This window comes from Oncorhynchus mykiss, chromosome 12, assembly GCF_013265735.2.
Source record: "Oncorhynchus mykiss isolate Arlee chromosome 12, USDA_OmykA_1.1, whole genome shotgun sequence".
NCBI classification, from domain to species: domain Eukaryota; kingdom Metazoa; phylum Chordata; class Actinopteri; order Salmoniformes; family Salmonidae; genus Oncorhynchus; species Oncorhynchus mykiss.
This window is the reverse complement of record NC_048576.1, coordinates 70752514-70776177: the sequence shown is the minus strand read 5'-3', so window position 1 is coordinate 70776177 and position 23664 is coordinate 70752514. Positions and strand designations below refer to the sequence as shown.

At 44.6% G+C, this 23664-nt stretch overlaps 3 protein-coding genes across 3 annotated transcripts; 1 reads left to right on the top strand and 2 right to left on the bottom strand.

The window, feature by feature from the left end:
- Positions 1-1163: 1163 nt before the first annotated feature.
- On the top strand, positions 1164-18259 carry LOC110538202 (myosin light chain kinase, smooth muscle). Its single transcript, XM_036938258.1, has 17 exons — positions 1164-1522; positions 4810-4965; positions 5470-5622; positions 5852-6025; positions 6976-7020; positions 8586-8710; positions 8839-8992; positions 9081-9398; positions 9817-9919; positions 14933-15136; positions 15306-15523; positions 15825-15948; positions 16109-16261; positions 16373-16502; positions 16625-16712; positions 17063-17203; positions 17522-18259. The coding sequence occupies exons 1-17, from the start codon at positions 1363-1365 to the stop codon at positions 17725-17727; spliced, it is 2652 nt and encodes an 883-aa protein (XP_036794153.1). The 5' UTR covers positions 1164-1362; the 3' UTR covers positions 17728-18259.
- Positions 18012-19524, bottom strand: LOC110538203 (complement C1q-like protein 2). The gene is made up of 3 exons (XM_021624859.2): positions 19217-19524; positions 18911-19051; positions 18012-18831 (listed from the first exon to the last, which is right to left on the bottom strand). Exons 1-3 carry the CDS (start codon positions 19500-19502, stop codon positions 18545-18547), a joined length of 714 nt encoding a protein of 237 aa, XP_021480534.2. The 5' UTR covers positions 19503-19524; the 3' UTR covers positions 18012-18544.
- Positions 19525-21632: 2108 nt separating this feature from the next.
- LOC110538201 (complement C1q-like protein 2) lies at positions 21633-23664 on the bottom strand. Its single transcript, XM_021624856.2, has 3 exons — positions 23325-23664; positions 22464-22604; positions 21633-22219 (listed from the first exon to the last, which is right to left on the bottom strand). The coding sequence occupies exons 1-3, from the start codon at positions 23590-23592 to the stop codon at positions 21933-21935; spliced, it is 696 nt and encodes a 231-aa protein (XP_021480531.2). The 5' UTR covers positions 23593-23664; the 3' UTR covers positions 21633-21932.

Sequence of the window (23664 nt, the reverse complement as noted above, 5' to 3'; positions counted from 1 at the left end):
GTGTATTTATACTGGGACACACCTGGGCTCAGGTGTGTCCCATGTCACTGACGAACCTCCAGGCTCCGCCCACCGGCATCCTAATAAGGAAAACAAGAGCAAAGAGAAGACAGACAGAGTGGGAGGGTCATCACAATCACAACATGGTAGCTAAACAACACCTCCTCACAATGTTTATCTCTCTCTCTAATGTATTTGCTGTGATAATTCTTAACCCAGATTCTACAGAAACCCAAACAGCCCAACTCATCACTGACCTTGAACATGGCAGTCGTTCTGTGTGGTTAAGGATGTGGAATATGGGAGGGCTGGAGCAGGGATGGAAAGTGAGGGGAGCAGAGTGATATTGAGTGAATGATCTACTACAGTAGTACTTGAAATCAGGGCAGTGAAACACAAATGCTCTGTGTGTGAGAGGGATGCAGAGGCATTAAGCTAGGTATTAATAAGTTACTATCAGTAAAGGTATCAACAGTTCAGTGAACAGTTTCAATAACTATGATAGACAAACATCTAGTGTATTTGTTTGTGCCAGTGCAGCACACTGCTTCACAAGACTGGAACACAAGACTTACTGTCGTCAGGTTGACTGTAGTTTACTGGCTTACTGTGCTGTGTGAGAGAACTGACTAGACCTAGATCTACATAGGTCATTCTACTATTACTAGGGATGCTCATAGTAACAGTGTCTGTACAGTAAAGCCTCCTCTCTACTGAGCCTGAGGGAAGGGAACGCACCCACAGAGCTGCTGGTTGCTGCAGTAGCAGCCACTCGTTCAACAGTCTGTGTTACCATGGACACGGCTCACTGTGGAAAGATCTCTAGTGGCTGTCTCTCTCTGGGATTTATGTTAACTGTTATGGGGGTGTGGCTGTTGTGTTCAATGCTCTCACCCACCGGTGTGAAATTATACATACAGTACGTAACAGAGATGTCACACACATCCAAAGTTCAGTCTCTACACTGATAAGTGAGCACTCAAACAGTAAGACAGGTGAATGGGAACAAATCAAACACTTGACAAAGCAACCTTTGGCTGTGTTTGTATATGGATAATCTCTCTCTTTCTGTATATGTGTGTGTGTGTGTGTTTCTATTAGCTGTGGGGTTAGTGAGCTTAGGGGGTGGGTGGGTGTGGGAAGGGGACAGAGATACACAGACACACTGATAGGGACAAAGTGAAAGGGAGAAAGAGAGTCTCCTCCCTCATGCCCCTCTCTCTAACTATGACTGATCTATGAGTTGGCTGTGAGTGTGAGAGAGCAACAGTGACCGAGAGAGGGAGAGGATGTTTGATAAGCGGCTCGGGAAATGACTGTTTAAGTTTGTGCGTTGAATGCAGAGACATTGTGGAGCCGGACATGAGCAGTGACAGCAGCTCCAAGAAGCGCTATGTATCAACCCTCAGGATGTACATCGGACCCACCAACACTTCCCCTGGGCAGGGAAAAAACATCCTGGCAGCCAGTATCACTTCTGCTACTGCCACTAGGACTGGGATAGACACAGCCTCTAGTACAGGTAAGAGAGTGTGTGTGTGTGTGTGTGTGTGTGTGTGTGTGTGTGTGTGTGGTGTGTGTGTGTGTGTGTGTGTGTGTGTGTGTGTGTGTGAGTGTTCAGTGCGTGTGCATGTGCGTACTGTCTGTCAGCGCGTAATGGTATAGTGCATGGTGGTGATGGGGGGGGGGGGGGGGGGGGGGGTATAGGAGATTAACTATTGGCATTGCTATCTAGTTGTTCAGGTCAACATTGTAATAGACAAGTCAGAACAGACATTTATCCCAGAGACTGCATAGCTGAATGAACCCTAACCACACACCATGACAAAGCATTTGGCTTTCATTTTCAGATAGTATATTTGCTTGTTTTACATGACAATGTTATTTATTGGTTTTGTTTCTGCTTACCAGTTTGATATTGTAGATGTTAACATCTTGTATTGGTGTTTGGACTCTGTACTTCTTGAGTACTGGCTGTGCAGGAATCTACATGCCCAGTTGTTGATTGTGAGTGCATTTAAAAGGCCATGTGGTTCTTGTTTTGAACAACCCGAGGAAGGTGTTTGGAGAAAAAACATTTGTCCCGCCGCCCTCAGCCTCCTTTGTACATGTTTTGTGACTGTGTTTCACTCAGAGTGCAGTATCCTAAACACCTGTAGTGTAGGATGACATTACTGTGACAGTTCCATCCGCACTGGAAAGTAAAAGAGGCGTGTAAGCAGCGTGTGAATTATATCGTGACATTAGGGGGATACATTTTTTTTACATTCATGGATGATGTGACAATCACAGCTAAGTCAGTTCTAGAAGGCAGATGGATTTTGGAGGATCTGGAAGAGCTCACCAAATGTTCCAGGATGGAGTTCAAGCCTGAAAAGGGTAAGTGTACAGGAACTGTACCGATTCAAGATTGGAGAGGAGACCATCCCCATCGTCAGGATGATTATGGTCCTGGGGAAGTGCTAAAGTTCTCTGGTCTAGAGGCACCAAGGTAGTCCACCTCGAGCCTGGGGAAGTGTGAAGAGCCTGGGGAAGTGTGAAGAGCCCGGGGAAGTGTGAAGAGCCTGGGGAAGTGGTACAGTCCCGAGCTCAATGACAAAGAGAGATGTGAAGGAGATGCTCTTGCAAGCTGACACGTGGATGGCATCTCTGAAGAAGAGCGGCCTGCGGCCTGCCAGGCAAGTTTAAGGCATGTGGCTACCAACACAGGATACTTCCCAGACTCCTCTGCCACTGCTTGCCTATGGGGTACCTCTTTCAACAGTGGAGGCACTTGAGAGGAAAATGAACAACTTCCTCAGGAGATGGCTGGCGGTCCCATGAAGCTACTCCTTCATCTGCCTGTACAGCACAGACAGCAAGCTGCAGCTGCCAATACATTTTTTTTGTAAATGAGTACAAGGCAACAAAAGCACATCAGGCTATGATGCTGCGGGACAGCAAGGATGAGAGGGTTTGCCAGGCAGGGATCGAACTCAGGAAAAAACAGGGCAGCTGGACATGATGGAAGAGTGTGCAAGAGAGGGCACTCACCTGGCAAGACATCTGGAACATGGAAGGGCAGCGGATTACGTTTCTGCTTTTCTCTGTGTATGATGTGTTGCCCACACCAACAAACCTCCACACATGGGGGTTGACAGAGAGCCCCAGCTGCACACTATGTGGATGACCAGCCAACCTGGAGCACGTGTCCTCTTGACAAGCAGCTCTGACCAATGGAAAGTTCAGGTGTCAGCATGACCAAATACTGACTCGGGACTGGCCGCGGGACTGGCCGCGGGAATGGAGCAGGCAAGGAGAAAGCCCAAACAACTCAACCAGGGCCCCTGTTTCATCCACTTCCTCATGCCAGGAGACATCGCAGCAAAGAGAACAAGGACCAAAGGGATCCTTGACACAGCAGGTGACTGGGAGATGTGGGCCAACTTCAAGAAGCAGCTCCAGTTCCCAGAGAAGATAGCCAGCACAATCCTCAGACCAGATATCGTTCTCTGGTCTAGAGGACCAAGCAGGTGGTCCTCATCGAGCTCACAGTGCCCTGGGTGGAGAGGATAGAGGAGGCACATGAGTGGAAGCTCGAGAAAAACCAGTCCCTCATCCTTAAGTCAGAAGAATGGATGGAGAGCCTGGAATCTACCAATTGAGGTCGGCTGCAGGAGCGTCGCAGGCCAATCACTCTAGAGAACCCAGGGGGTGTTCAGCATTGAAGGAGTGGCAAGGAAGAAGCTAGTGTCTGACGTCAGCAAGCAGACAGTGTCATCCCATTGGATCTGGCTGAAGATTAAAGCCAGGGATCAATGTTAAGATGAAAATAAAGATAAAAGTTTAGTTGTTGTCAATAGATATGTATTGTTGCATAACAAACAGATTTACAATTTAGATACTGTGAGATGTTTTAGTGCCAAGATGTTGGCTGTGTGCTACTGCTGTCTTAATACTAATTTGGTGGTCTGGTGGAGAAACACAGAGGAAGGGTCTCAGTGTTTCTGTTGCATGTGTTTTGCTTATTTTCCCAATATACATGTGTGGGTTTGGGCTATTTGTGTCTGCGTTGTAGACAATATAATAGGAGTCACGGTATGCTGGAGTCTTTCCTGTAACAGGGAGAGTTGATAAATACTCTGCTAGATGAGAGATGTGGTTAGCACATTAGAGCAGAGGAAGAACAGAAATACAAAAGCAGCGATAAGGAAACGTTGTCAGCAATGCAAGATGACAGGCCAGGCAGAACACCCCGCTGTTAGCTGACCAAAAGTGTTTTAGCAGTTGTTTTCCCCCAGGGTGAGAAAACAGAGTGGCCAAATTCCACCCAAATTAGTAGGTCTACTGGTATCAAAGTGCTATGGTACATGTACAAATGACCTGTACCGCCGCACATTAACTCAGTACCGGTACCCCCTGCATATAGCCTCATTATTGTCATTTTAGTGTGTTCATTTTTATTATTTTTTACTTTAGTTTATTTGGTAAATATTTTTCTTAACTCTTCTTGAACTTCACTGTTGGTTAAGGGCTAGTAAAGTGAGCATTTCACGGTAAGGTTTACACTTGTTGTATGTGACAAAGTGTGATTTGAGTGTTGATTGATTCATTTCAGAGCACATACACAAAGATGCTACATGTACGTGTGGTTGTTTCGCGTGCCAAACAGAGCGATAGGAGCCTGCTTATCAGGCTGTCATAGAACAGATGGCCCGCTGTATGAATTTCAAATGTGCTTATGATACTCTCTGTCCCCTGACCCCTGACCCCCGTCCCATTCACCCCCTGTTACCCTGTCTCTCACCCCACCTGCACCATCTCATCCAGGGGACAGCTGCCACACACCAACCCCCCTCAGAAGTCTGGATCCACCCCTGTTCACAGAGTCTTTGGAGGACTGCTCGGCAGATGAAGGAAGTGACGTCACACTCCGAGGGGTTATCACAGGAAGTCAGCCAATCAGTGTGTCCTGGCTGCACAATGGTGAGCTGAGGACAGGCCTTATTCTCCATGTCCTGCACAATTTGGCTCTGTGCCATTAGAAGTCAACTTTATGAATTTGAATAGAAAATGTCTTCATTAAAATCAATGTCCACTGTGACATTTTATATCCATTGCCAAATGTACTTGAACGCCCAAACAACAAGGTAAATAAAAAGCACATTTGCGTCACTCTGCTGCCCATGTTGCGAATTAGTACTACCTTGTGATGTTTTGTAGTTCTTTATATATCACCCCTTTAGAAGGATAAGAAACTACTTCCAAGTGATACTGCTCACGCTCCTCCGTTAACACCTGAATTAAATGTTAAGACAGTGGGTGTTCTCCCTCACACATACTCAGTTTCCTTTTCTATGCCGGTCTCTCTCGTTCACATTCACACTCTCTGAGACGAACAGACACACACCCTGAAGCTGAGGACTAGTGTCAGTGGCCTGAGCTCTGAGAGAGTTTCATGTTGCAGTATATGGGTGTTCCCGTGGGCAGGTGAGGCAGTGTTTTTTGGGAAGCCCCTCTTCGATGGCAGTGAGGCTAGGTTGGTGGTGAGGGAATGCCTACCTGAGGACGCGGGCGCCTACACCTGTGTGGCAGAGAACCGAGCGGGAAAGACCTCCAGCAGCGCAGCTGTGTGTGTGAGAGGTAAGACAACACACACACAATGCTGAAGTGTGCTCAGATCACTGGCGTACCACAAGCAGATCAGTGAAACTGCAGTATTCCACTGGCTTTTTGCATGAACACCAACAACACAAAGGGTTAACTGCACTGCAGTAAGAGTTTAGATTCTGATGTTGTGTTTTTTTTCCCCTTTTGTCCCTTCTGTTACGGGATACGAAACTGAAATTGTCCCCTGATGGAAACAACGCAGACTTTAAGCCTATCTGGGGAGTCCTGAACGCAACTTCACACACTTCCACTCCCCTCAACATTATGGAGAACAGAGGCTCAAAGTTACTACTGTCCTCCAACAATGACAGTGTCTTCAGACAATCCAGCTCCACAATAAGCTCTAACACCCCGAGCACAGGAGGACCCCGAAAAGGTGAAACAGGAACTCATTATAGACTATCTCTTATTCCCTGAGTGTACAAAACATTAGGAACACCTTCCTAAAATTGAGTTGCACCCCCTTTTGCACAGTCCACTGTAGCATAGTCAAACCTAGAGACAGTGGGTGTGTCCAAATACCCGTGCTAGCGTACTACAAACTAAAACCGCATACTCATTTCGGCGTTTCAACGAGTAGAATTAACTCGTCTTTTTCAACTCATGTGTTTGACAACAGCTGATAATCAGATACATTGATCTGCTGTACCAAAATGAACGATGGACAAGAGTCAACGCAATCACGCATTAGATGACGAAATTTCACATACTATAAAACATATTTTTTTTCGCATACTATTTAGTACGCTGGTATTCAGACAACTTTGTGAACAAAAACTGTAATGTAATGTAAAACTGTAATTTACTACGTGAGGCATATATGATCAAATATATCGGAGTTGTTCCTGTTGTCATAGAGATAAAGGCCTCATCATGGACATAACCCATTTTAGCATGGACGTTGCCATTGAGGGCTTCCACCATTTTAAATTAGTCAACTGGGTGGAGATTCCTATAAGTTGGGAGCAATCAGCCAATGATAAAGGAAATGGACTACTTTAAAATGGAGAAGCCCATGCTGTCACAGACACTATAATGGCACAGATAAAAATATGAGCCCTCTATTTATCTCTATGGCCTGGTGTTCACACGTGTATCTGCCCTCTCATTGGCTAGAATGGTCCGACCTGATCTTGCTTCCTCCTGCCTGCCTTCCATATTTGAGGACATGTATTTCCATTGTTAGAGCTTTCACTCGAATATCTTGTCAATATAATAAACAATCTTTGGTTATGGTCCAGAGAGAGCTTAGCCACGCCCTCCCACACCCCTATCACTAACTACCTGCACCTGTGATCTCATCTCACATCACCTCGGTTCCACCAGTCTCCACAGAAGTCACGCCAAAGAAGAGAGCCAGCTCGGGGACAGGTAAGATACACACTAGTCTCTCCCTTCATCTGTGAACAAGCCAAGAGCTGCACCTGCCTCTCTTTCAATGCATTTATTCTGTATAACATTTCCAGTTGTTGTCCTTGCTTTCATCTTTTGTGTTTTTATCAACCCACAGCGTTTGAATCATATTGTCGTCCAGCCTCAGATACTAGAGCTACACATTTAGTTTGACCCTTTGCACTCCTCTGTATTGCCAGTGTGTATTGTGCTGCTGTGGTGAGGGACTTTGCTCTGGTCTGGGTAAGGCTAGAGTGTTATTGTGTATGAACTGGGTAAGGCTAGAGTGTTATTGTGTATGAACTGGGTAAGGCTAGAGTGTTATTGTGTATGAACTGGGTAAGGCTAGAGTGTTATTGTGTATGAACTGGGTAAGGCTAGAGTGTTATTGTGTATGAACTGGGTAAGGCTAGAGTGTTATTGTGTATGAACTGGGTAAGGCTAGAGTGTTATTGTGTATGAACTGGGTAAGGCTAGAGTGTTATTGTGTATGAACTGGGTAAGGCTAGAGTGTTATTGTGTATGAACTGGGTAAGGGTGTTACCAGGTAGAACCATAAAAGGATGTATAGTTCATGTGGGCCACCAGTTGCCCATCCCTGACTTAATTGCATCCTTTTGTGTAGATAACTTGTAACTTTGTCAATAGATGGTGTAGGTTTACATCGTTCAGTGGATTGCCCAGAAGCTGATTTGTCATAACTTAATGTATGCTGGCTGTCCAGTCTTATCAGGTGCCTCTAATCTGTGTGTAAGAAAGAGGAAAGTTGTTTAGAAGTAGGCCGGTAAATAAATGTATTCAATATTTAAAAATAGACGGGCATCAGTTGAATGCATTCCATGGGAGGTTTTGTGACGTCAGTCCTTCTTGTCTCAAAGAAAAAGTGCTTTATACACTCACACCAATTAGAACAGAAGTGCAGCTTTATCACAGTGGTTTTAGTCAAATATGCCATACTGCCTTACTGATTTGACTACTGACCAGAAAGAGGCTGTGTCCACAAAGCCCTTTGGGGCTTTGCACTTAAATGGATTTCTCCAATGTAATGTAATGTCAGGGTTATAAGGAAGTCATCTGTACGTGGTTATAAATGATATCTAACCATTTCTATCTTCAGCATACTTGATAACAGTATAGGCAATTCATTTTCAATGTAAATGATGTTTGGTCTGAATGTTTTACCATGTTATGTACTGGTGTGTGTGTGTGTGTGTAGGTGTTTGTAGTTGTTGGATACTGCTGGTTTCATAAGGACTGCTGCTACTTGTGTGTATGTCATCTGTGTTTGGTCATAAAATCCTGCCTGCAGACCCGCACACATAAACACATACACACAAACACAACAGTCGTAAAAGCACATACACACAAATGCAACAGTCATACAAGCAAACCGACCCACCATACACACACAATGACACTTACATGTACAAAAACAAACACAGTTCTCACACATAGTTAATAATGTTTTGTAAACAAATAATTATTGTGGCCCCTAGTGGACTCTAGTCAAAACTCAGAAGTTTGTTTTACCCTATCTTTCACAGTCTCGTTGCAGTTTAAGGATCCCCCATCCTACATTGAGGCACGGCTAGGAGAGACAGCCCGTCTGACGTGTGTGTTCTGCGGAAGTCCCCCTGTGGTGTCCTGCTGGATACGAAATAAAGAACCGGTACAATATTTTTTAATTTAAAAAAATATATTTTCTAACAAGTAAACAAATATCACTAGCCTTCTTTTCATAGTGTTCTGAGCGTGTGAGTGTATAGTTTGTCTATCTTTGTCTAACTCACTCTGTAGGTTGTAGATGGGTCTGAGTTGTGGGTAGAGAGCAGTGATCAGAGCACTACGTTGGTGATAGCAGAGCCAGGACCTGAGCATTCAGGTCGCTACACCGTTGTAGTACGAGACCGCAAGAGCTCGGCGCATCACACCCTCATTCTTTCTGTCATAGGTAAATAACCCTTGCAAAACATTTCTGTGCTTTGTGTGTTTTTGTGCCGAACCTGTTTATAACCTGTACCGTGTCTTCCTGGTCCTAGAGCGGCCCCAGTCCCCAGCTTCCAGCCCTGTGGTGTCTCTCCTCTCTGTCTCTCCTCTCTGTTTGGTCCTGTCCTGGTCTGGGCCCTGCTACGACGGAGGCAGTGCTGTCCTGGGCTATGTGGTGGAGGTGAGGAGAAAAGGCCCCGCTGAGTCTGGGGACTGGAGTGCGCTCTCAGCCCATTGCAAGAGTACTTCTTACAAGGTGCGCTCAGGGCTTGAGCCTCAGGCGGAGTACTGCTTCCGGGTGAGGGCCTACAACGTGGTGGGGGTGAGCGAGCCCAGTGAGGAGTCTCAGCTTATCAAGATGGAGCAGATAGGTGAGCCATGTTGGTGTCTAGTTGATTGGTTCCAGCAGGAGTCGTATACTGTGAACTTCATGTGTGGCTGTATACCGTGTGGCTCAGTTGGTAGAGCATGGTGCTTGCAATGCCAGGGTTGTGGTTTTGATTCCCACTGGGAACAGTACAGGAAAAAGTATCCACTCACTACTGTAAGTCGCTCTGGTTAAAAGTGTTTGCTAAATAATTCAAATGTAAAATGTAAAATCTTAATCTATCTGCAGCTGATGGCACCCGTCATGCCATCAGCTGCAGAGAGGAACACATTTCAACAAGATTTTTCAACTCAATCTGTTTCCAGTAGATTTGTATCAATAGCATGCATTAGGTGCATTGATTGATGCGGCCTATCTGACGACTGATAGCTCACATGTCCGTCTCTGTGTGTGATCTGTAGCTGAGCCACAAGAGGAGGAGTCTCCTCGGACATATGAGGACGTCACCATCGACTCCACCCACAAGGTCACCGATCACTACAATGTACTGGAGAAACTGGGAGTGTAAGTATCTCCCATTAAATAATACACAAAAAAACACGCACAGGTAGGTTCATTGACATGAACAAAGATGTCTGTTCATCTACAGATAAGGGACACTCACTAACTGGTTTCATGCCAGCTCTTGTTCACAAGGTTTTTCAAGCAAAAAAAATGGTTCACTCCCCTCTGAAATGTCAAAGACATGGCTGATCTAGCCTTGACAAAAACACTTGTAGATTCAGTGTTTAGTCAACAGAGAGGGGAATATTGAGTCACAGAGCATAGAGGAGAGAAGATTTCAGACAGACAGCGCATAGAGGAGAGAAGATTTCAGACAGACAGCGCATAGAGGAGAGAAGATTTCAGACAGACAGCGCATAGAGGAGAGAAGATTTCAGACACAGCGCATAGAGGAGAGAAGATTTCAGACAGACAGCGCATAGAGGAGAGAAGATTTCAGACAGACAGCGCATAGAGGAGAGAAGTGTTCAGACAGACAGCGCATAGAGGAGAGAAGTGTTCAGAGAGGGCATGTAGCAACCCTGATCCTCTCCATTTAGTCAGAATAAGGGACGTGCTTTAATTTTCTGATCCACTCACTCTACCATATCTTTTACATGTGTATGTATCTCTACTAACACCTCTCCTTCCTCTGAACTTGTACAGTATGAAGGCAGAGAGTTGTCTCAGTGATTTAGTGGTTAGGACCATAGAATAGAATCTCTAAATTCTAGTACTGTAGTTAGGACACTGAGATTTCCATGACCTGACCAGGAAATCTCTGGTGAAAACCCCAGAGTTCTTCCTGGTCAGGTCACATGGTCAGGGATAACTCAGAGACAGCAACCCTTCCTTTACATTCCTGGTCAGATCTAGGTCAGATCTCTATCTCAGCTCTCCAGATGGAGAAAGCTGTTCTGCAGCCATGATTATACAGACGGTTTGGCACCGATTACCGTTGCATTATGGTCCATGGGGTTCACAGGTCTGTGTGTCTATGTATGTCTAGAGCAGGGGTGGGTAAAATACAGATCTGGCCTGCGGGAGGTTGAGTATTTATACATTTTTGGGGGAAATTATTATTGTAGATAAAAAAAATTAAAAAACACTCCAGGCTACTCTTGAACGTCTAAAACTAGATCAAGTTGTAGAAATTATAATGGACCCATATATTTTGAAGTAACTGTCCTTTTTTTTTGGCCCTGCAAATGTATTTTGACAAACAAATCGGTTCCACACAAAATCTGTGTGGCCCTCTGTTGAATATTTAAATCCAGATGTGGCCCTCGAGACAATGTTTCCCCACACACATTCATGTGATCATAGACTGAATCTGATTTGTATGGACAAAAGTGTCTCATCAATCCATTGCGTGGATGGCAATATTAGTGCAAACTTGACTAGCTCTGTGTATGTGTAAAGCAGTTAAACTACTCTGTTGGCCATACTTATTCTTCCGCTGCCACCTGTAGGGACAAAACCTACAGAAAAAAAAAGCTACCAAGGTATTTGGGAGGTATTTGGTCTCGAGGGGTGTTTTGACTGTACAATGTGGGAGGTATTTGGTCTCCAGGGGTGTTTTGACTGAACTATGTGGGAGGTATTTGAGGACAGCAGCTCTGATCTGGATGAACTCAGAGGTTATTTCAGACTATGTAAACTTCTGTGTTGAGTCAGTTGTGCCTACTAAGACCTGTAAAATCTTCCCTAACAATAAGCCTTGGGTATCAAAACATCTAAAATCACTACTTGATAGGAAGAAGGCAGTTTATGCTGGGGGTGACAGACAGGCTTCAAGAGATGTACAACATGAGATCAAAAGACAGATACTGGTGGACAAGGAGGCATACAAGCAAAGGGTGGAGAGGAGCCTCTCCTCAGGAAACTCGAGGCTGGCCTGGCAAGGGATTAAACAGGCTGACGTTTTGAAGTTGTTCAGGGAATGTAACACACACAAAAGCCCAGGCCCAGACAAAATAAGTGAACATGTGTTAAAGTACTGTGCTGAACAATTGGCTGGTGTTTTTAGACATTTTCCAATCTTCGCTTGACCAGCAACATGTACCAGTATTGTGGAAAAACTCAATAATTATACAAATTCCTAAAGCATCTAATCCCTCTGTGCTGAATGACTACCACCCTGTCGCCTTCACATCCTTAGAAATGAAATGCCTTGAGAAACCTGTGAAAAGTCATCATATTCTCAGCTCCACCCAGAAGTTCATTGATCCATTTCAGTTTGCCTATCAGCCTAGCAGAGGAGTTGATGATGCCGTTCTTATTCTCCTCCAAATGGTCTACAGACATCTAGAGGGTGCCAAATCCCATGTAAGGGTTTTGTTTGTTGACTTTTCTTCTGCCTTCAACACAATCCAGCCTTACATTCATTCTGGCACAGAGACTCATTTGGGACTCCTTAGATGGGGGGCTGGATTTGTGGATGTTGGACTTCCTGAGCCAACCCTCACAGTGGGTCAAAATAGGTCCCCCATGTGTAGGATATACGCAACACCAACACAGGCTCTCCTGTACATCTTGTACACTAATAGTTGTACTAGTTCCCATCCTGACAGACACCTCGATAAGTTCGCTGGTGATCCTGCCTTGATCAGCCTGTTGCATGATGATGTGGAACACCATGGCCCGGTCCTAGATGACTCTGTAGAGTGGTGTGAGGAATCACACTCGGTCCTCAATACCAGTAAGACCAAAGAGATGTACGCTTCCTGAAGTCTATGCACAACACCTACCTTTACAACATCTATCAGAGGTCAGAACATAGAGATTGTAGAGGAATACAAATACCTGGGTGTCCTCTTGGACAATAAGCTTCAGTGGAGTAAATGTACAGACCTGATCTACAAAACGATCCAACAGAGACTGTACTTTCTGGGATCTTTTAATGTAGACTTCTATACTGACTCTGTTTTATAAGTCTTTCCTTGAGAGTATTTTAACTGTTTGTATTGTTTGTTGGTTTGGCAATGCCACTGTCAGCCAGAGAAATATGCTGAGAAGGATTATCACCACAGCAAGCAAGGTACTTGGAGTCACACAGACAGGCCTGGATGAGATTTTTAAGGTAATTTTAGACCCAAGCCACTGTACCTGGACTTTGAACTACTCCCATCTGGGAGCAGGTATAGGGCACCCCTCAGCAGGAAAAACAGGAATAGACAATTTGTGCCAGGTGTGATATCCTGCCTAAATAGCTTGGGCTAATGTTCCTATCATCCCAGTAAGGCCAGCAGGCTAGTCTCTTTTTATCGGTACAGTTGAAGTTGGAAGTTTACATACACCTTAGCCAAATACATTTAAACTCAGTTTTTCACAATTCCTGACATTTAATCCTAGTAAAAATTCCCTGTCTTAGCTCAGTTAGGATCACCACTTTATTTTAAGAATGAGAAATGTCAAAATAATAGTAGAGAATTATTTCAGCTTTTAATTCTTTCATCATTCTTTCAAATTCCCAGTGGGTCAGAAGTTTGCATACACTCAATTAGTATTTGGTAGCATTACCTTTTTAAATTGTTCAACTTGAATCAAATGTTTCAGGTAGCCTTCCACAAGCTTCCCACAATAAGTTGGGTGAATTTTGGCCCATTCCTCCTGACAGAGCTGGTGTAACTGAGTCAGGTTTGTAGGCCTCCTTGCTCGCACACACTTTTTCAGTTCTGCCCACTAAATGTCTATAGGATTGAGGTCAGGGCTTTGTGATGGCCACTCCAATACCTTGACTTTGTTGTCCTGAAGCCATTTTGCCACAACTTTGGAAGTATGCTTGGGGTCATTGTCCATTTGGAAGGCCCATTTGCGACCAAGTTTTAACTTCCTGACTGATGTCTTGAGCTGTTGTTTCAATATATCCACACAATCTTCCTCCCTCATGATGCCATCTATTTTGTGAAGTGCACCAGTCCCTACTGCAGCAAAGCACCCTCACAACATGATGTTGCCAGCCTCGTGCTTCGCGGTAGGGATGGTGTTCTTCGGTTTGCAAGCTCCCCCTTTTTCCTCCAAACATAACTATGGTCATTATGGCCAAACAGTTATATTTTTGTTTCATCAGACCAGAGGATATTTCTTCAAAAAGTACTATCTTTGTCCCCATGTGCAGTTGCAAACCACAGTCTGGCTTTTTTATGGCGGTTTTGGACCAGTGGCTTCTTCCTTGCTGAGTGGCCTTTCAGGTTATGTCGATATAGGACTCGTTTTACTGTGGATATAGATACTTTTGTACCTGTTTCCTCCAGCATCTTCACAGGGTCCTTTGCTGTTGTTCTGGGATTGATTTGCACTTTTTGCACCAAAGTACGTTCATCTCTAGGAGACAGAACGCGTCTCCTTCCTGAGCGGTATAACGGCTGCGTGGTCCCATGGTGTTTATACTTGCGTACAATTGTTTGTACAGATGAACGTGGCACCTTCAGGCATTTGGAAATTGCTCCCAAGGATGAACCAGACTTGTGAAGGTCTACAATTTTTTTCTGAGGTCTTGGCTGATTTCTTTTGATTTTCCCATGATGTCAAACAGAGGCACAGAGTTTGAAGGTAGGCCTTGAAATGCATCCGCAGGTACACCTCCATTTGACTCAAATGATGTCAATTAGCCAATCAGATGCTTCTAAAGCCATGACATACATTTCTGGAATTTTCCAAGCTGTTTAAAGGCACAGTCAATTTAGTGTATGTAAACTTCTGACTCACTGGAATTGTGATACAGTGAAATAATCTGTCTGTAAACAATTGTTGGACAAATGACGTGTCATGCACAAAGTAGATGTCCTAACCGACTTGCCAAAACTATAGTTTGTTAATTAACCAGACAGTTGTGGAGTGGTTGAAAAATTTGATTTAATGACTCCAGCCTAAGTTTGTGAGCTTCTGACTTCAACGGTATGTAACTGTTATCAAAGTTGATTTGTTATTTAAACGCCTCTTTAAACATGTACATGACACTGCAACAAAATTCCCCCGATGGGACAATAGTCAGTAAAGTTAATGACATCTATCTCCTGTGACACTCCACAGGGGGAGGTTTGGCCAGGTGTTCAAACTCACTCACAAGCAGACGGGCCGTGTGTGTGCCGGAAAGTTCTACAAGGGCCGGCGAGTCAAGGAGAGGGAGGCGGCCCGTAAAGAGATGGAGCTGATGAACTACCTGCACCACCCCAAACTGGTCCAGTGTCTGGGGGCCTATGATCTCAAGCCAGAGATGGTCATGGTCCTGGAGTTGTAAGTATAGAATCTAGACAACAACCATTGACCACAATACATGGCAGTGGAAGCCATGGAGCCCTGTAGAAGTAAATGCATGAGGTCCGCTGTCACTAATGTGAATTGAGTTGAATTTAATCCAATTGAAAATACAACCATTATTGACCCTGTGATTGTTTGTGTGCAGTATTGCCGGAGGTGAGCTGTTTGAGCGTATAGTGGACGACAGCTTTGTGCACACAGAGCCGGCCAGTGTGCACTACATGCAGCAGATCGTGGAGGGGATTGGCTACATGCACCAGCAGAACATCATCCACCTGGACCTGAAGCCTGAAAACATAGTGTGTGTTGATCACACTGGCACACGCATTAAGATCATTGACTTTGGCCTGGCCAGCAAGCTGGGTGAGTATGGGGCTGGCTGAGGGACAGAGCCAAGGGTGTTGAATGGTGCTGCAGGTTTTGGAAGAATTGTTGGTTTGCATTGCGACACCTGGAAAATGAATGATGTCTGCCTCTGTGTTCACTGTGATATATGGTTGTGCCTTAAATGGTACCCTATTACATATATAGGGAATAACTTTTGATCAGGGCCCATAGGGGCTGTGTTTTAAAAAGGTCCTGGTCAAAATTAGTGCACTATGTAGGGAATAGGGTGTCATTTGGGACGCATCCTCATTACCCTGAGGTGTTGTCTGTCCTCCAGACCCCTCCACTCCCCTGAAGGTGATGCACGGGACACCAGAGTTTGTGGCTCCAGAGGTGATTGGCTATGAGCCTGTTAGCTTAGCTACAGACATGTGGAGCATTGGAGTCATCTGCTACATATTGTGAGTACTAAGGCAATAAATATTCTGTTTAAATAATTCTCAATTAGAGACATTCCTCTCTGCCTACAACAGGGCTTGACAAAATTTAGCTTTTCTACCACCTAGTGGCCATACATTGCTATTGCTCATATATAGTGTGTGTGTTTGTGTGCGTGTTCAGACTGAGTGGTGAGTCTCCCTTCCAGGGTAACAGTGAGGCAGAGACCCTGGCCTTGGTGACTGGTGCTCAGTGGGAGTTTGATGAGGAGAGCTTCGAAGAGATCACTGACCAGGCCAAAGACTTCATCAGCTCCCTGCTCAACAAGGAACCAAGGTCTGGGACAACACCATATACCTGTACATGTATATATGTGTATGTCTCTGAGTGACTGTCTATGGATGAGCCTTGTCCATCCTCTAACCCTCTCTGTCTGTCCCTACCCAGGTGCAGGATATCCTGTGAGGAGGCTCTGGTCCACTCCTGGATAGCTGAGCCCATCTCAGCAGACCCCAGCACCACCAAGTGTCTCTCCAAGGAGAAGATGAAGAGGTACCTCGCCAAGCAGAAGTGGAAGGTAGGTATTGGGTTCCCCACCAAGGTGACACTTTGTATTTTACTACATTTCAGTTCTTTAATTATTTCATCATCCCCCAGTTGGTGTGAACTGACTGAAGCCTCTCTGTGTATCTCCTGTAGAAAACAGGGAAAGCCCTGCTGGCGCTGAAGAGGATGGCTCTGCTGTCTAAAGCCGATGGGCCTGGCTCTCCCACCACCCCTGCAGAAGGTGAGACCTCCCTTCAGACTTCCAAAACCTGCCATACTCAATACAAACCATGTCAGTTTCTCATAACCCTAGCATTCCTCATGTGATACACAGGGGTGCAACTTTTCATTCTGAAATTGCATTTCCACCACAGTTTTATAATTGGAATGTGATACAGCATCAGGCAGCGGTGTGCTTTAGGACCACGCGGACCCACTTCTAAAACCAAAGTTGCGCCCCTAGTGATATGACCCTGTTAGACCTGTCAACCAAATGAGTGCTACGCATACCATTGGTTGACTTGTCCTCAGTCTGGTTGACCAGGCTACGACTCTGATGTGATCCTTGACCCTGTGTCTGACCCCTGACAGACAGCCCCCTGAGTCCTGAGGCAGAGCAGGCCCTGCAGTCTCTAGAGGTCAAACTCCAGGGGGGGCCCCAGTTCTCCCTGACCCTAACGGACCAGACTGCCTCCCAGGGCTCCACCGCCCGCCTCTCCTGTCACCTCACAGGTACCTACCTATACACTGCATTCCACTACAAACGGCTTCCATCTCAATCGCTTTGTTAGACCTGTTTGGTTGACCGAATGACACCTTTTCACTGAGTTTCAGCTGGTGCTTGAAAAGATTTGAAAGGCTTTGTTTCAAAGTTGGGCATTGATTAAGAGCTATCGTGCCTAACTAAGTCCCTTGCTCAAGGCCACACAGCTGCATCCTGCTGTGTGATACATGTTAAGCTTTTCAAGTGTGTAACTGTTACATTCTATTTTCCTGAGCTCTTGTCATTGGATGTTTCCTCTCTCTCACCCCTCTGACCTTTCCTTTCAGGGTATCCTGACCCGGAGGTGGTGTGGTTGAGGGGGGAGGAGCCTCTGGAGGAGTCATCCCGGGTGCAGATAGAGTATGAAGAGGATGGGCTCTGCACCCTGGTCCTGGCCCAGGTTGGGCCAGAGGACTCGGATGTTTACACCTGTAGGGCCACCAACGACCAGGGGAAGGCATTGTGTTCAGCCAAACTCATAGTAAAGGAATAGGTTTGTTCAGAAATATGACTACGTATTGAAACACAAACAAGCAGATATTCTTTCATGTTCATGTTTGTGAAATGTCTTTCAAACGTTCCAGAAAATGTTGCACAGCGCTTGAACCACTAAACTCTGTACATTACTGCGCTTGTGAAACAACTCTTTGATTTCCGATGGAAAACCTCCAAAGTCCTACTAGTTATTTTGGACATGCGTACGGGTTTGAAAAGAATGTGAATTAAGACTACTGTGAATAGTGTCTTAATAATAAAGGAGTCTTTTTGCACCAGGTATGGTTGTTAAACATTTGCCAGATGTAAGTTTAATTATCATGTATTGTAACTGCTATGAATTTGGAATTATTTTTTATTTTTCTCATTGAACCGTTACTGTACAAACATTTTATAGTTGCCTCTAAGACCAATGGCTTTTAATTTTTACAGTTATGTCCACCAGATGACACATCTTCTTTTGACAAAGAGTTTGTCTTGTGGTGGAACAGCAGCCTCGTGGAAAGTGTGACAATAAAAGACCGAAAGCATATCATTTCACAGCATGATAACCCCACTGTGTTACAGATGACTATGTTGTGTCTACTAACTTAAGGGCAGGATTCAATCCATATCGCTGAAAATCTGCGTTGCGCGTGCTTGGAAATTTAAACGTCATTTCCAATCGAGCCGGTCTGCTGTAAATGCAGTTGCCACTGACATTTAAAGGCAATCGGGCTACAACGCGGAACTTCTGCGATACGGATTGAATACAACCTTTATATAAAAAAATGAAGTAATTTCAACCATTTTAGCTGTTGAAATGTGTTCAATGTTTACATGGGGAAGAGCAGGAAGCCACTGAAGGTGTTGTAGTTCATTCTATCATCATGGACCAGCCTATTAGCCTGTAACTCCACATAGACGTTATCTCCCACCTCCAGAGGAATGACCACTGCGTTGCTGCCACTGTCGTGCGCATCGGTTCCTACAGTGTCCCAGACAGACACCAGCCTCTGGCCATTCTTGGTCAAACACACCACAGAATTAGGAGGGGTGTTCAGGTTGTTCATCATTGTGAAATGAAAGTAGTACATTCCTTTGACCGTGGCAGTGAAGATACCTGTAGGGACATAGCTTTTAGTTTCTAAACACAGCACCACACAACATGATGCAACACACAAACAGACAATATCTAGTACCTGTGGCAGGGTTGTAGGAGCTGCCAATGTTTGAGAAGACGTTCTTGTACTGCAGGGGAATGGGAGTGGTGAAAGGTCCTGTGTTCCCAGGGGCATCGCCTGTCAGCCAAAGAGTTGCGGAGAAGGCCACCTGAGGCCGACCTGAGAGAGATGCAGGATGGATGAGATTATATTGAACTGTCAGTTGTCATAATGTATTCAAAGATCAGAGGCTGTTAGAACGTTGAATATACGATAATCCTTATAATAGACAGAGAAGCAATGGGTGGATAGGAGGTTGGTGACACGTGAAAAGCGCTATATTACCTCCAGTTAGTCTCTTCAGCACCTCCACTTCATTCTCACTGGTTTGTAACCGGGTCTCCATGAGTCTCAGGTTATCCCCCATAGTTCCCAGTTTCTCCCCCATGGCTCCTAGTTTCTCTCCTATAGAGATCAGTTCTTTCATCAGAGAGCAAGTGTCAGATGGGCAGCATGCTTTCTGGTCCTCGTGGTCTCCTTGTGTCCCAGACAGACAGCAGCATAGTGTCATCAAAAAGACTGCAAAACCCTTCATTCTCAAAGCCTTCTGAAACCTTTCCTGCAGTATCATTCTGTATTGTTTCTCAGCCCAGTCTTCCTCTTTATATTGTGCACTTGTCAAATATTGCACAAGATGCGGGAAAGTTTTGGGTGGTTAACAGAGAGGGAAAATACAGACTTGCGCAAAACAACAAATTAATGGACCTGCTTTGAAAAGAGAGAGAGAGTAAAGAGAGGCAATGAAGTTAAAAACAGTAGCTTAAAGACAACAGGGCATTTATTAAAGGTCACTTACAAAATGTAAACGTGTTTAGCTTATAACAATCATAAACCATGCAGACCTCTATGCTTTATGTTGCCCCATGACCTCTGACTCTCCCTAAATTACTGTTCTTCCATAATGATACATAGGAAACACTTATTTCAGATCTAAAACCCCTGTCCACAACTAACTTTTATGTTGAATGTGTGAATGAAATGAAGACCCTGTCAATTGCAGTGGTGTAAAGTACTTAAGTAAAAATCCTTGAATGTACTACTTAAGTAGTTTTTTGGGGGTATCTGTACTTAACTATTTCAATTTTTTACTACTTTTACTTCACTACATTCCTTAAGAAAATAATGTACTTTTTACTCCATACATTTTCCCTGACACCCAAAAGTACTTGTTACATTTTGACAGGAAGATGGTCGAATTCATTCACTTATCAAGAGAAAATCCCTAGTCATCCCTATGGCCTCTGATCTGGCAGAGATGTCTGAGTGTTGGAGTGTGACCCTGGCTATCCGTAAATGAAATATATATTTTTTAAATAGTGCCGTCTGGTTTGCTTAATATAAGGAATTTGAAATTATTTATGACTTTTACTTTTGATACTTAAGTATATTTATAACCAAATAAATTGCTGTCTCTGCCTGGCCGGTTCCCCTCTTTCCACTGGGATTCTCTGCCTCTAACCCTATTACAGGGGCTGAGTCACTGGCTTACTGGGGCTCTCTCATACCGTCCCTGGGAGGGGTGCGTCACCTGAGTGGGTTGAGTCACTGATGTGATCGTCTTGTCTGGGTTGGCGCCCCCCCTTGGGTTGACCCGTGGTGGAGATATTCGTGGGCGATACTCAGCCTTGTCTCAGGATGGTAAGTTGGTGGTTGAAGATATCCCTCTAGTGTTTGGGGGCTGTGCTTTGGCAAAGTGGGTGGGGTTATATCCTTCCTGTTTGGCCCTGTCCGGGGGTGTCCTCGGATGGGGCCACAGTGTCTCCTGACCCCTCCTGTCTCAGCCTCCAGTATTTATGCTGCAGTAGTTTGTGTCGGGGGGCTAGGGTCAGTTTGTTATATCTGGAGGACTTCTCCTGTCCTATTCGGTGTCCTGTGTGAATTTGTGTGCTCTCTCTAATTCTCTCTTTCTCTCTTTCTTTCTCTCTCTCGGAGGACCTGAGCCCTAGGACCATGCCTCAGGACTACCTGACATGATGACTCCTTGCTGTCCCCAGTCCACCTGGCCGTGCTGCTGCTCCAGTTTCAACTGTTCTGCCTTATTATTATTGGACCATGCTGGTCATTTATGAACATTTGAACATCTTGGCCATGTTCTGTTATAATCTCCACCTGGCACAACCAGAAGAGGACTGGCCACCCCACATAGCCTGGTTCCTCTCTAGGTTTCTTCCTAGGTTTTGGCCTTTCTAGGGAGTTTTTCCTAGCCACTGTGCTTCTACACCTGCATTGCTTGCTGTTTGGGTTTTTAGGCTGGGTTTCTGTACAGTACTTTGAGATATCAGCTGATGTACGAAGGGCTATATAAATACATTTGATTTGATTTGATTTGAAATACTTTAGACTTTTACTCAAGTAGTATTTTACTGGGTGACTTTCTCTTACTTGAGTCATTTTCTATTAAGGTATCTATACTTTTACTCAAGTATGACAATTGAGTACTATTTCCACCACTGGTCAATTGAAACTCATATGATTACAGGACATTATTTGATTTTTATGTGTCACTTATTTACAGACACATTAAATGTGTCTGACGGGGTCTTTATAAATGGAGTTTACTTTGTCAGTATCTTGGAAAATCCATTTTGAAATGCATGCATCTTCCTTTCAAATGTACCTCACCCTGATCAATATAATAGCCAGTTCACTTAGGGGGAATTCAGACTTGGGTTATGGCACTTAGGAGTAGTAAAGGAATGTTTTTTCATGAATGGTTCAACGTTTATTGACAGATGTAAGTTCATGTACATATAGTAAAAGTTATTACATGTTTTCACTTCAGTGAAGCATTACCATACAAAAATGTTCAGTTACATCTAGGATCAATACATTTTGTATTTATTTATACAGTTAGATGTCCACCTGATGACAACCTACTCTTATACATTATTGCACTGCATTATAACCCCACAGTGTGCTATGAAGCACAGATTACTATTTTATGTCTACTAAAGAAAATAAAGTCATTTCAACCATTTAGCTGTTGAAATGTGTTCCATGTTTACATTGTGAAGAGCAGGAAGCCGCTGAAGGTGTTGTAGTTCATGCCATCATCATAAACCAGCCTGTTAGCCTGTAACTCAACATAGACGTTATCTCCCACCTCCAGAGGAATGACCACTGCATTGCTGCCACTGTCGTTGGCATCAGATCCTGTAGTGTCCCAGACAGACACCAGCCTCTGGCCATTCTTGGTCAAACACACCACAGAATTAGGAGGGGTGTTCAGGTTGTTCATCATCGTGAAACGGAAGTAGTACATTCCTTTGACCGTGGCAGTGAAGATACCTGTAGGGACATAGCTTTTAGTTTACGGACACACACACACACACACACACACACACACACACACACACACACACACACACACACACACACACACACACACACACACACACACACACACACACACACACACACACACACACACACACACACACACACACACACACACACACACACACACACACACACACACACACACACACACACACACACACACACACACACAGTGTGAGAGTATATCTAGTACCTGTGGCAGGGTTGTAGGAGCTGCCGGTGTTTGAGAAGACCTTCTTGTACTGCAGGGGAATGGGAGTGGTGAAAGGTCCAGTGTTCCCAGTGGCATCGCCTGTCTCCCAGAGAGTTGCGGAGAAGGCCACCTGAGGCCGACCTGAGAGAGATACAGGATGGATGAGATTACCTATATTAAAAAGTACACTGAGTTGTAGAAAACATTAGGAACATTGTCCTAATAATGAGTTACACCCCCTTTTGCCCTCACAACAGCCTCAATTTGTCAGGGCATGGACTCTATATGGTGTCGAAAGCTTTCCTCAGGAATGCTGGCCCATGTTGACTCCAATGCTTCCCACAGTTGTGTCAAGTTGGCTAGATGTGCTTTGGGTGGTGGACTATTCTGGATACAAACGGGAAACTGTTGAGCGTGAAAAACCTAGCAGTGTTGCAGTTCTTGACACACTCGAACCGGTGCCCTGGCACCTACTACCGTACCCCGTTCAAAGGCACTTAAATATTTTGTCTTGCCCATTCACCCTCTGAATGGCACATATACACAAAGCATCTCTCAATTGTCTCAAGGCTTAAAAATCCTTATGTAACCTGTCTCCTCCCCTTATTCTATATGAAGTGGATTTAAAAAGTGACATCAATACCAGATCATAGCTCACCTGGATTCAACTGGTCAGTCTGTCATGGAAAGAGCAGGTGTTCCTAATGTTTTGTACACTTAGTGTATATCATATCAGTTGTATACAATAATGTATTCAAAGATCAGAGGCTGTTAGAAAGTTGAATATAGGATAATCCTTATAATAGACAGAGAAGCAATGGTGGATAGGAGGTTGGTGACACGTGAAAACCGCTATATTACCTCCAGTTAGTCTCTTCAGCTCCTCCACTTCATTCTCACTGGTTTGTAACCGGGTCTCCATGAGTCTCAGGTTATCCCCCATAGTTCCCAGTTTCTCCCCCATGGCTCCTAGTTTCTCTGCTATAGATGTCAGTTCTTTCATCAGAGAGCAAGTGGCAGATGAGCAGCATGCTTTCTGGTCCTCGTGGTCTCCCTGACCCTGTGTCCCAGACAGACAGCAACATAGTGCCAGCAAAAAGAATGCAAAACCCTTCATTCTCGAACTCATGTTCGTCTGAAACTTTTCCTGCAGTACGGTTCTGCATGTTTTCCTCAGTCTTCCTCTTTATAAATATGCCAT

Coding starts and splice junctions, on each gene's coding strand:
- LOC110538202 (XM_036938258.1), top strand. CDS start 1,363: ATGAGCAGTGACAGCAGCTCCAAGAAGCGCTATGTATCAACCCTCAGG. Junction 1,523..4,809: donor AGACACAGCCTCTAGTACAG/GTAAGAGAGTGT, acceptor CATCTCATCCAG/GGGACAGCTGCCACACACCA. Junction 9,399..9,816: donor TATCAAGATGGAGCAGATAG/GTGAGCCATGTT, acceptor TGTGATCTGTAG/CTGAGCCACAAGAGGAGGAG.
- LOC110538201 (XM_021624856.2), bottom strand. CDS start 23,592: ATGAGTTCGAGAATGAAGGGTTTTGCATTCTTTTTGCTGGCACTATGT. Junction 22,605..23,324: donor GCTGAAGAGACTAACTGGAG/GTAATATAGCGG, acceptor TATCTCTCTCAG/GTCGGCCTCAGGTGGCCTTC. Junction 22,220..22,463: donor CTCCTACAACCCTGCCACAG/GTACTAGATATA, acceptor ATGTCCCTACAG/GTATCTTCACTGCCACGGTC.
- LOC110538203 (XM_021624859.2), bottom strand. CDS start 19,502: ATGATACTGCAGGAAAGGTTTCAGAAGGCTTTGAGAATGAAGGGTTTT. Junction 19,052..19,216: donor GCTGAAGAGACTAACTGGAG/GTAATATAGCGC, acceptor CATCTCTCTCAG/GTCGGCCTCAGGTGGCCTTC. Junction 18,832..18,910: donor CTCCTACAACCCTGCCACAG/GTACTAGATATT, acceptor ATGTCCCTACAG/GTATCTTCACTGCCACGGTC.